This window comes from Geotrypetes seraphini, chromosome 6, assembly GCF_902459505.1.
Source record: "Geotrypetes seraphini chromosome 6, aGeoSer1.1, whole genome shotgun sequence".
Lineage (NCBI taxonomy): Eukaryota > Metazoa > Chordata > Amphibia > Gymnophiona > Dermophiidae > Geotrypetes > Geotrypetes seraphini.
This window is the reverse complement of record NC_047089.1, coordinates 77,259,414-77,272,821: the sequence shown is the minus strand read 5'-3', so window position 1 is coordinate 77,272,821 and position 13,408 is coordinate 77,259,414. Positions and strand designations below refer to the sequence as shown.

The window sequence follows — 13,408 nt, the reverse complement described above, 5'->3', positions numbered from 1 at the left end:
ATTCTGTGCTTTACATTTGAATATGCAATATCCATTACATAAGTAGATGTTAGATACAGATCAATAGTTTTCTGTTACTTCAAGGTAAAGGTAGTTCCAATTTCCATGACAGCATGATTCCTTTTACGTCTTACGATTTGCTCTCTCTCTCTCTTTATATATATATTTGAATAATGACCAGACAACTAAAGGTAGAAAAAATCATTTTATTTTTTATTTTGTAATTACAATATGTCAGATTTGAAATTTGTATCCTGTCAGAGCTGGTGTTAGACAGCAAGCGTGAACTAGGTCCTAAAAGAGAGGAAAAGTCTTTTTTATTTATTTTGTTTACATCACAGAGCTGGCATGGGGTTGGAGAGGTTATAACCCTCTTAGGGGTAAATGGACCCCTAAGTATCTTAATAAAAAATTTGGCCCGAGACTTAGCCTATGTTTTAGATTTCAGCCCCTTATGTGATTGAGTTTGACACCCCTGATCTAGTACATGCCAAGTACTCTGCCCTCCTTTTTAAAGATTAGCACCATAGTGAATCCTATGAGAAAAATACTGTGGGCTCCTTTTACAAAGGTGCATTAGGGCCTTAATGCGCAGAATAGTGTGCGCTAAATTGCCCCATGCGCTAGTCACTACCGCCTCCTTTTAAACAGGCGGTAGTTTTTCAGCTAGCGCATGCTATAGCATGCACTTAAATGCTAGTGCACCTCTGTAAAAGGAGCCCTGTGTGTATAACTGCTAAATTTGAGTGTGTTGCTGTGAAAGATTAAGGGCTCCTTTTACGAAGATGCGCTAGGGCCTTAACGCGCGGAATAGTGCGTGCTAGCCGCTACCGCCTTCTTTTGAGCAGGTGGTAGATTTTTGGCTAGCGCGCGCTAATCTGGTGCGTGCACTAAAAACGCTAGCGCACCTTCGTAAAAGGAGCCCTAAATGCGTTAAATAAATTTAATAAAATATGGGAGCCTTTGGTTTATTACAGTTGTGCACCTGTTAAAATATGAATATTTGTTTTGCGAGGTCTACATCTACAAGGTCTTTACTGTTGTATCTATGATAGCATTAATGAGTATTGTTATTTGATGTTTGTATTGTAATGTTTTTTTATTATCTTTTATATATACATTTGATTCAAGTTTTAATGCATTGTATTATATGCAAATTTTAATCAAAATTGAACTAAAAAAAAAAAGTAGATGGAAAAATTATATCTTACCTACTAATTTTCATTCCTTTAGCCACAGCAGATGAATCCACAGTGGGTCATGCCCATCATGTACCAGTAGGTGAGATAAACAGCACTGAATTGACTCTGTCTTATTGGATGGAAAGCCTCTTGGCCAATTAGTACTCTCTGGATCCCATGGAAAAAAAACTCCTTTCCCATATAGGTCATCTTGAACATACAATTAATGAAGCCAACTATGAACTCCGACTGTGCGGAAAACTGCAAAACCTCTAGCAAAAAAGGAAAAAACAAACAAACATGTGATGAATTACCTACAGGGTGGGGCTCTGGATTCATCTCCTGTCGCTAAAGGAAAGAAAATTATAAGGTAAGATAATTTTTCCTTCCTTGGCGCCAGCAGCAGATGAATCCAGAGCCCAACCCTGTAGTAATTCATCACATATTTTTTTTTTTCCTTTCTTTTTTGTCTTTTTTTGTGGATTTCCATTGGAAAATTAGTCCAATTGGCGCATTTCCACACAATTCTTCCGCAGGCTGAATAGAATCATATTGCGGGCTGGATATGGACCACAGGCCATACTTTGGAGACCCCTGTTTTATAGGAAGTCAATGAAGTGTCTTTAGAACAGGAGTAATGTGACAGAATCTAGAGGAACCTGACACAACTCTGGCTGCTGTGAGTTTTGTGCTACTTCTAAAGCTTTCAACAAATTATTACTCAGGTTGATCAATAAGCTGTTACAAGAGTCAAAGGAGAACATAACAATGCTTTGCACAGTCTGAAGTTAGAAGGACTAAGGAGATTACCAATTGCTTTATCAACTTCAATTTAATAAAAAGCTTGTCTGACAATCTTATTAATTTGCAGTTTTATAGACAAAGAATAAAAAATGACTCCTAAATGTTGCATTGTAGTAACAATAGGAATTATTGAATAATTGATCACAACAATAGCTAAGTAAAAATGGTATATGTTTTAAGCAATGTTAGGTTTTAAATGGTTTCCATTTAACCACTGATTAACTGTATTTAAACAAAGTTTCAATATTTGGAATGCATCAACGGATTTATCAATCTCAACCACAAATTGAATATCGTCTACATATATTCTGAATGTCAAACACAAGCAATTCAGCAATCTGCAAAGAGGTATCAAGAAAAATATTAAACAATATTGCTGAAAGACAAGAACCCTGAGGGATTCCTGAAGTACATTCAATCATGCCAGATTTATGAAACAAAAAACTTTCTTCCTGTTAGAAATAATGCAAACCAAGTCAAAACTAAACCACTTAAATCTATCAGTCAATTAAGTAGTATATTATGATTGACTGTATTGAATGCAGCAGAGATGTCCAGACTCACTAGAAAAAAAGCACCTACCCTTATCAAAGCCTTCTTTAACTGCATCAGTAATAGAAATCAGCAAAGTCTCGGTATCACGTAAAGAGCAAAAAGCCAAACTAATGCGCATCTAATATAATGTGTTGTTCCAAAAAAATCAATCATTCTTAGACAAGATTTTCTATAAGTTTAGAAAGGAATGGTAGCAATGACACTGGCATACAATTAGTCACTAGATCAGGATCCAAAGATCCAAAATGCTTCCTCTTGCAGAAGACAAATCAAATCAACAGAATTTGATCTTAGCGCAAAATCATGACTACTTAGCTTAGAATCTCTTTTACAAAGGTGCGCTAAGCGTTTTAGTGCAGATTTAGCGCACACTAAATCAACACGTGCGTTAACCGCTAATGTGTTCATAGGATAACATGCAAGTGTTAGCGCACCTCTGTAAAAGAGGGGGTTAGTTTCAGGGTAAGATTTGTTGTTTCCTTACCCTGAATTTGTTGTAAGATGCCTTACTACAGAAAATAACTGTTTCGATTCAGAATGAGCAGATTCTATAGCATAATTTAAACAGTGAATCTTGTTGTCTAAGCAAGCTGAGCCGTAACATTGTTTTAATAAATTATACTTCTCAAGGGTGATCCAGTAAGGATATTTTCTTCAGGCCTTCTTTTTTTTCCTCAAATTTAATTTCAAATTTGAAAGATTCTCATTGTACCAAGGAACTTTATGTGATCTAGTTACTCAATATTCTTGAATAGATGCTATCTATGTTCAAATGTCAGATTTACATAAGTAATCTCCCAGATTCCAACATTAGGAATAAACTATCATACACTGAGTCTAAGCAAAGATTTTGTGCACAGATAATACCTTCCAGTATGTCTTATTGCTAGAATCCACTTTTGGAGACATATGAGTATATTTCAAAATACAAGATGCAACTGTTTCAGAGGCTGGTGAGGCTTGTGGTTGAAGTAACAAATCATGGTGGCTATATAAGGCCCTCTCGCAAACACACTTGACTATTGTCTTAAGAGTAACCTACAGCCATCGAATGTCTCTGTGTGGAAGGACTATGCTAAAAATATAAGTTATAGAGTTTCTCATTTTTTGTGCACAGCATTTTGTTATTTTACTGTTGATGAGAATATTAGGGTAGGGTTCTGTGCCAACTTGAGTTTACTGGAGATTTTGTTTGAACTGGCTTTTTTGAAGCAGTTGGCTTTTCTACAGTTTTTTGATTTGTGGAGTTTATCCCACTGTTTATTTTTTCCTGTTCGGTTAAAACTGATGATAGAAATGGACTCCATGCTGGAATGATTGCATCAAAAACAATCTTCTTGGGGAGTCTGAGGTTTTTATTGTTCAAGATTAACTGTTTATTCAATAAAATGAGATGGTCCAGAGCCCTCTACATATATTTTCTTGAATAAGCAAACTTTTTTTCAAATGAATATTAGCATACTGCCATTAATACAAAAAAGAGAAAGTAGGTCATTTTATAGCTGTGTTATAAATGGCTTTAGCACCTCCACTATCTGTAGCTGGGTGGGCCTTGGTCTCTGTATTGCAACAATTGGTGTTCGGTGATCACCTTATATCTTTTGAGGCCCTTCAGGATGAGTTTGAGTTGAAGGCTCATGATTACTTTTATTAATGTCAAATTAAGGATTTCATAAGCAGGAAGGTATTGCCTCATTGGAAGTGGGAACATTACCCTTTATTGAGGGACATTTGTATGGGGATTAGTAGTGGACCTATTTCACACTTATATAAAGTTCTTTTGCTGTGTGCACCCAAATTCTGTAAATGATCTGATACAGCTAGGCGGTGGTAACTGACCAATCAGGGAACATGGTTTTTTGTTTTTTTTTTTGGGGGGGGGGTTAATTGAAGGTGCTGGTCTCACGCCTATGGAGACGCATAGGGGTGCCTAAGATCGGCAGGGGTTTGGTTTGCACCGGAAGTGGCCTTAGGCATACATAGGTGTCCCCATTTGCTTCCAAAGCGGCGAGATCAGTGCCTTAAATGTAGGCTTTTAAAATGCTGGCCTACATTTAAGGTGCCTGTTTTAAAAAACAACAGTGATTCTATGAACGTCACCTACGCGTGATTGACACGTGATCAGTTTATAGAATACGACCCTTAGTGTGTACATATGAGGAAAGATGGAAGTCCCTTTTAAGGTATCATTTAAGTAATGCACAATGGGAAACTGTTTATAGGAATTTATTAAAACCATCTAAATTAGCTAATTTGAGAGAACATTGATATAAAATTTTTTCAATGTTACTACACCCTGGCCTGCCTTCAACTAATTTTTGAGTTGGGTATGAATGAGTGTTAGAGGAGGTGTGGTCAAGCTGGGCTAATTTGCTCATATTTGGTGGGGATGAATTAAAGCCTGACAATACTGGCTAATGGTTGCACAATTATTGGAGGATATTCTAAAGGTTAAGATAGCTATGGCTATGTATGTCATGTTATTAAATGGAGCTTCACAAAGGATGGACATTGATATTCAAAAATCTGTGGCTTTGGTTGCCACAGCAGCTAGGATATGCTTTGTATCCTGTTGGATGTGCATCATGGTTCTCTCTATTATATTTTTTTGATGACCAAGCTAACTGCTTGAAAGACTGATAATATGGGAGCTTTTTGAAGGGTTTGGAAATCATATCAGACTGGTGATGACTTCAACTGCAATTTCATTTCATTTCCTACTATGTGGTTTTATTTGTAGAGATCAGGGGAGATATATTATGGTTTTGGCTGTGCTCGTGTGTGTGTGTAAATGGGGATGGATGTTTATTGTTTGGCTTTGATGTTCAATAGCTTTTAGGATTTATCAGGCATGTTATTTGTGCTGTTGATTTCCAACTTATAATGCATATAACCTGTACAGCGCTGTGTATGTCTAGTAGCACTATAAAAATAATTAATAGTAGTACTAGTAATTTATCTTAATAGAAATGTGAAAAACATGAAAAAAATGGCCTTAGCACATGGTAAGTGTGTGTTAAGTCACTTTTTATCCCAGCTTAATGGGTCTCAGTAAGTGCTTATATGGTAATATTACAAAATGGTCAGGTAATAATGGCAACATTAGTACATGGCCAACAATGCAAAAAAATAGAAAAGTGCTATTTTTAAAGCCACAGTAAAAATCTAATTTAATATACAACTTATTAATCAAACTATACCAAAAAGGTTCAAGGTGATTTATATTCAAAGAGGCCGTAAAATCTACAGGAAAACACAAAAGCAATCGATAATTAAAATAGCATCGTAACATGAATATTACTAGTTATATAAAAAAAAGTTTTCAAATTTTTAAAAAAACCTTAAGTAATTGATATCAGTCCTAATATAAACAGGTAGATTATTCCAAATTGTAATGGCAGCATGAGCAAAAGAGTTGATTATACCATACTCCTCTAATCTGTGGAAAATATAGTAATAAAGTACCATATAATCTGGTAGAAGAGTAATGCAAATGAGAATAAAGCAAAATCATTAAGGGCACACTAAGGCTCATTACTGCAGCTTAGTAAAGAAGGATATAATCCATATACATATTTATGCTCTAAACTGGCTGTTATCCTGCATTCAGTTGTGTAACAAGCAAACTGGTATTCCTCTAATCAGTAAAGTAATGAAGAAAGCCATGATAGTAACAGTGATTCTGATTTTTTTTTTTTTTAAATCAGAATCACTGTTACTATCATGGCTTTCTTCAAATCTACTTCATTGAACTAGTCCTTTGATAACAGAGTTACTTACACAATGTAATACTTAAGAGTACCTGATTACTATTCAATGTTTTGTAAACCACATTGGGTGAATCTCTACATGAAAAGGTGGTTAATAAAATCCAATAAAATATGAATACAAAAGTTTTAAAAATGGAGAACTCAGAAATAAAAAAACTGTTTATCAGTTATTATTCATATGGCTTCCTACTCTTAATTTTCTTGATAAACCATCCTTGATCAATTACATGTGAACAAAGAAACAAAGGTTGTTAGATGTGGAGGGGCATTTTCGATAGGACATCTGAGTTTGGACATTTTGGGAAAGATGTCCAAAAATCCAGCAGAGAAAATGCCCATTTTTGAAACCATGCTATCTTTTTTTTCTGTTGAACATGACCTATCTAGATGTTTTGACCTTTAGTGTGTATCTTTTTTTGGACACTTTCGAATACAAAAAAAATCCAAATGAAAAACACACTAAAATAAGCTACTGGGATGTCCAAGCAGTCAGCATTCTTAGCAAACCAGCCATATACAGCTGAGCACAGCAGAGGAATATTCTAGGGGATACTGCAGTGAACATCACATTAAATCCCAGATACATATGTCACTATAACTTGCTTATATTGTATGGTGAGTCCTCCAAAATCTACTCAAAACTTACTGTATAGTAGCCCTTATGTCTGCAGTTGCCATCTGTATGTAGGTACAGTAGTTTTAGGTGGGTTTTGGAGAGCTCAATATACAATATAAGCAGATTATAATGCCATGTGTACCTGGGACTTTTTAAGTGATATTCACTGCAGTATCTCCTAGAGTGCCCCTCTGCTGTGCTCAGCTGAATGTGTGGCCATCTGAAGCTGTAATACAGGCTGGAATGTACTTTATTTTTCACATCATCGGGTGGTAGGAGGTAATGGGTGTCCACTGGGGGAGTAAGGGAAGGGGTTTCATGCCTTAATCTCTTCAGTGCTTACCTGATCAGTTTGGGCACCTTTTAACCCTTATTTGTTTTTTAAATAGGTCTAGTCCCTAATGTCTAAATGGTGCTATGGATATTTTGTTAAAAGTCTGATTATCCCTGTAGAACGTTCAAGTCCTAAGCCCACCCAAAACTTGCCTCTAACACCCCCCCTCCCTTTAATATTTAGATGCACTGAAGACAAAACAACCAGAAAGACATTTAGAAAGTCAATTTTGAAAATGACCACGTGAACGTTTTGACTAGAAAGATGTTCAAGTGCCAGTTTATGCTGTCTTTTGGATGTCTATCTTTTTTGAAAATGAGTCCCAAAGTTTACTTCCTCAATATAGATTTTTTATTACATAAGTTTTAGTACCACTGAAATCTTACCTGAATATGGATTTTTTTTTTTTTGTACATGCTAATGCCATACCTAAGCTGAACAAATACTCTTTCTCATTACATCCTACCTTGTTGTCTTCCCAATAGAGAGCAAAACATTCATCCCCTGGTCGCCAACCAATTCCAGATTCTAAAGGATAAGCTGCTTGCAATATTTTTTCTGGTTTTATTGGTCCAGATCTCCTTTTGGGTCCACTGTTATAAGAAAATATTTTGCTTCGGTCATCAACTGATGAAATCATATGAGATCCTGTTGGTTTAATAGGGCCAACTCTTCTTCCTTTCTGCTCTGTCTCTCCATTTTGAAAATCATTTACCATATGAGTTCTGAGAGGATTCTGGTATTCAGTATTTATGTTAAAATGTTTCTCAATTTTTAAACCTCCAAAGTCCTCACTACTCATTGTTCGTGATTTCCTGTCATAAACATCAAAATTGTATCTTTGGTTTTCCTTTTTCCCTCGCTTCTGATTAGCAATATCAGTTATATCTTGATCCATTGAATTCTCTTTTGCGTCAATGAATGTAGCACCTTTTCCATGTCTGCTTTGCAGCGTATTTTCCTTCTTTTTAAAGGAGCTATCGTTCTGTGGAATATTGGTTGGATAAGCAAAATCTCTGAGGCGGTCATTTCTTGGAAAAGGTCTATCACACTTATTTCTATCCTCAGTCCACTGCTCAGGTCCTACAGAGTTTTGTCTTTCAGGACCTTTACTTCTTATTGATCCACTACTTTCCAGAATTTGCCTAGATACTTGAGTATCCCTCTGGAAACGAGGAGGCTTCTCATTTCTTTGCTGTCTTATATCATTGCGAGGAGGATGTCTTGTTTGATTAAATTCTTTTATACCATTTTGATCCAAATTAAGCGGTCTATGATGTTGACCCTGCTGGGATGACAGGGACTGTGATTTGTTTTCTAAAGAAAAAAATTGGTATCAAGTTAGTTACATGCACTAGTTCAGATATGTCACAAGCTATTTACTTCTTATGTAACTTATATAACTCTAGACAATGAAGACTGATCACAATTAAGTATTTAATTTATTAAGAAAGCAGTTATCATATGATGGTACACCAATGCATGGTGTCATAAAGAAACCTAGAAATGCCACAAAAATACAGATTGCAATAATTTGTTGAAACCAAATAATGTCCATTCAAGAAATTCAGGAATACTGAATACTTGCAATCCTGTACATTTAAATACTCCCTTCCTGTTTCAACTTGGTAACAGTCTTACTAGCATGCATAAACCTGTCATTTGGAGAAAAAAACAGGGTCTTAGAAAGTGTCAAATATGAACATGAGCATAAATAAGAAGTTCACCTAAAACTAATCTGACACATTCATAGTTCGTCCATGTGTGGATCCATAAAAACACTGCCTAGACAGAATCCTCATATCTCCCTGAATATTCTCTAAATTCTGTGTCAGTAAGTTACTAAACAGAAAAATTCTTGCTGGAGACAGGAAAGGAGGAAGACATACACATACACAAACCTGGTAATCTGAAAAGCCTACTTCCCTTTCAGAAAGTAAGTTAACAAAAGCTAATTAAAATATAGTGAAGCAGCCACAGAGGGAGAGAGGCAAGAGAGAGACTTGGAAGGCAGGGGTTAGGAGAGGAGGAGAGCCAGGAGGGCACAGGGAGAGTGCAGAGCGAGCGGTAGCGGCGAGAGGTAGCTCCTCCCACCCCTCCGACGTCGGACCTCGGAGCTCCGCCTTAAAAGGGGCGGAGCCAACGCCAAACAGTCCAGCTTGCCTGCAAGCAGCCACAGAGGGAGAGAGGCAAGAGAGAGACTTGGAAGGCAGGGGTTAGGAGAGGAGGAGAGCCAGGAGGGCACAGGGAGAGTGCAGAGCGAGGGGTAGCGGAGAGAGGTAGCTCCGCCCACCCCTCCGACGTCGGACCTCTGCCTTAAAAGGGGCGGAGCGCCTTTGCGAAGGGCCTTGAGACGGGCCAGGGCACTACACCAAGGTCAGCACACAACCAGAGGCAGAGAGTGAGTGTGGGTGTGAGGTGAGCACACAACCAGAGGCAGAGAGTGAGTGTGGGTGAGAGGTCACAGCAGCAGCAGGCAGAGGGAGAGAGGACACAGCAGCAGCAGGCGGAGAGTGAGAGTGGGAGAGGGGACACAGCAGCATCAGGTAGAGGGAGAGAGGACACAGCAGCACCAGGCAGAGGGAGAGAGGACACAGCAGCAGCAGGCGGAGGAAGAGCGAGGGAGTGAGAACACCAACAGATCAGAGGAGACCAGAGTGGTGAGAGCCAGAGGAGAGAGGAGAGAGCAGAACAGGCAGACGAGAGAGCGGAGAGCAAATAGATGGACCAAAGGAGCAGAGCAGAGAGCTGAGGGAGACCGGAGAGCGGAGCGGATAAGATGGAAATGGAGGCAGCCGGAATACACCAGAGTTTTCCAGTATACTGCATGGGGTGCCATATGTACGACTACCTCCCCTCGGGAAGGCGGGAGTACATATGCGGTCGATGCCGGGAGCTGGAAGGCCTGAAGTATGAGGTCGCGAGATTGCAGGCCAGGGTTCAGGACCTGGAGGGGCTGCACGCTTCGGAGGAGCCATGCCAGGCGTCTGAGGATCCAGACAGAAACAGCTCCATTGAAGATCAGGTGAGGGACCTTGAGAGATTCATCGAGGAGAGCTACAGGAGGGTCGAGGAGCAGAACCAGCAGCAACTCAGACAGGTGTCATCAGACGAGAGCCAGGACCCACCGGAAGATGGACCTAGTGGAAAGGCCAGTGGAGAGGCCAGGAGGGCAGAGGAGGCCAAGGACCCCGAGGGAGGAGCGCCCAGATTCACCATGGACACGGACCTGAGGCAGAGGAGGCTCTTAAGGAAGGGAAAGACTGCAATTGTTGTGGGAGACTCGATCCTGAGGGAGGTGGACAGTCACGTAGCCGGAGGTCGAGAGGACCGGCTGGTGACATGTCTCCCTGGGGCCAGGACAAAGGACATTGCCGACAGAATCGAGAGGATCTTGAATGGAGCCGAAACGGAGGAGACAGCAGTAATTGTCCACGTCGGAACAAATGATGTGAGCCGGAGGAATTTCAGCATGCCTGCGCTAACAGACCAGTTCAGGGTCCTGGGAAGGAAGCTGAAACGGAGGTCACAGAGGATAGCATTCTCGGAGATCCTGCCGGTCCCGAGGGCAGATGCAAGGAGGCAGGCCGAGCTCCAGGAGGTGAATGCGTGGCTGAGGAGGTGGTGCAAGGAGGAGGGCTTCCACTTTGTGAGGAACTGGTCGTCCTTCTGGGGAAAGAGCAAGCTCTACAGGCGGGATGGCCTGCACCTGAGCACGGCGGGAACAAGAATACTAGCAGCCAACATAAAGAAGGAGATCGAGAGGGCTTTAAACTACAGAGAGGGGGAAAGCCGACAGCTGACCTGATGACGCTTCGGACAGCAGTATCAAGAAAAGATGCTGAATGGGCTGACTGCAGGGAGGAGGACGGGGGTCCGATGGAACTCGCGATCAGACAGCGAGGGAAACACCAGGTAACAGCAACTTGCTGGGAGAAGTCTAAGGGGAAGGGGAAAACAGGGGATTCAGGAGGACAAGATGGCACCAGGGTGCAAACAGAAGGCAATAAGGCGGAGCCACAGGGCAAAGGGAAGACACAAGGCAAGGGGGAACAAACCAAGGCCCAGGGGACGATAGCACAGGAGGGGGCTGGTACTCCCCGAGGAAAAGTGGGGAGGTGGGGTGGAGGGGACATGGGGAGGAAGAGAGTTGCGAGGGTAAAGGCGGAGGGTACAGCAGAGGCACCGGGAGCGGGAAAACGGCCCGAGACCCAAGGGAAGGCGGCCCAGGTAAAGGCAGAGGTGGAGGACAAACACCGGGACCTACAGTGCTTATACGCAAATGCACGAAGCCTCATGGCTAAGATGGGTGAACTGGAAGTCATGGCCAAGGGGGAGGACCTGGATATAATAGGAATTACAGAAACCTGGTGGACAGAGGAAAATCAATGGGATGTGGCGCTGCCAGGGTACAAGCTCTACAGGAGGGACAGGACCCACAAGAAGGGTGGAGGCATAGCGCTGTATATAAAGGACTATATCTACTCGATTGGGATCGATACGGCAACAAAGGCAGAGGAGCTAGAATCGCTATGGGTCAAATTGCCGGGAAAGAAGAGTGCAGACATAAAGCTGGGGCTGTATTATCGCCCGCCTGGTGCGTCAGAAACAATAGGACAAGACTTGGAAGCAGAACTGAGACAGGAATGCAGGACTGGAAGTGTAACAGTGATGGGGGACTTCAACTACCCGGGGATAGACTGGAGTACGGGACACTCCAACTCCACGAGGGAAGCAGGATTCGTAGAAGCTGTGAGGGACTGCTTCATGGAGCAACTAGTCAAGGAACCGACGCGAGGGGATGCTACTCTTGACCTCATCCTTAACGGATTAGGGGGGCCTGCAAGAGGGGTAGAAGTGGGAGGAACACTAGGCAACAGTGATCACAACGTGATCGGATTCACATTAGAAAGGGGGTCACCCATAGTGGGGAGGACCGCAACGACTGCGCTCAACTTCAGGAAAGGGAACTATGTTGCTATGAGGAAAATGGTGGGGAGGAAGCTCAGGAACGGCTTTAGGATGGAGACTGTAGGGAGCGCCTGGACCCTTCTCAGGGACACACTGCAGGAAGCGCAAAAACTGTACATCCCCAGTTTCAGGAAAGGCCGCAAGAACAAGCGGTCAAAAGACACGGTTTGGATGACACATGAAGTAAAGAAGGTAATCAGTGACAAGAAAGTGTCCTTCCGGAAATGGAAAAGGGATCCAACGGAGGAAAATCACCAGGAGCACAGGAAATGCCAAAAGGAATGCCACCGAGAGATTAGAAAAGCAAAAGGGAAATATGAGGAGGGGCTGGCCAGGGAGGCGAAAAACTTCAAGGCATTCTTCAGTTACGTAAAGGGGAAGCAACCAGTGAGAGAGGAGGTGGGGCCATTGGACGATGGGGATAGGAAGGGAGTGATTAAGGAGAATAAAGAGGTAGCTGAGAGGTTGAACACGTTCTTCTCGTCGGTCTTCACGAGCGAGGACATGTCCAATATACCGGACTCAGAGGAGCTCATGAGTGGGGAGCAGGCCAAAAGATTGGGGCATATAGAGGTAAGTCGGGAGGATGTCCTCAAGCAGATTGACAGACTGAAAAGCGGCAAATCACCTTGACCGGACAGGATCCACCCAAGGGTTCTAAAGGAACTAAGTCAGGAAATAGCGGGCGCAATCCAGCATGTTTGCAACCTATCCTTGAAAACTGGAGAGGTACCAGAGGACTGGAAACTGGCGAATGTCACACCTATCTTTAAGAAGGGATCGAGAGGTGACCCCGGGAACTACAGGCCGGTGAGCCTGACTTCAGTTATAGGGAAGATGGTGGAAGCAATGATCAAGGACAGCATTTGCGAGCACATCGAGAAAAATGGCCTACTGCGGACAAGCCAGCACGGATTCTGTAAGGGAAGGTCGTGCCTGACAAACCTTCTGTACTTCTTTGAGGGAATAAGCAGTCAGGTGGACAAAGGGGAACCCATAGACATCATTTACCTCGATTTTCAAAAGGCCTCTGACAAGGTGCCACATGAAAGGCTGCTTAGGAAGCTGTGGAACCACGGGGTGGGCGGGGATGTACACAGATGGATCAAGCACTGGCTGTCAGGTAGACTACAGAGGGTCGGAGTAAAGGGCCAATATTCTGACTGGTGGGGAGTCA

At 41.9% G+C, this 13,408-nt stretch overlaps 1 protein-coding gene across 2 annotated transcripts in view; it reads right to left on the bottom strand.

The window, feature by feature from the left end:
• TDRD3 (tudor domain containing 3) overlaps positions 1 to 13,408 on the bottom strand; it is a 308,084-nt gene that overhangs the window by 72,185 nt on the left and 222,491 nt on the right. For both annotated transcript variants that reach the window (XM_033948249.1, XM_033948250.1), the window contains exon 11: positions 7,727 to 8,577. In XM_033948249.1, coding sequence (XP_033804140.1) covers positions 7,727 to 8,577 — 851 coding nt within the window. The remainder of the gene's footprint in view (positions 1 to 7,726; positions 8,578 to 13,408) is intronic.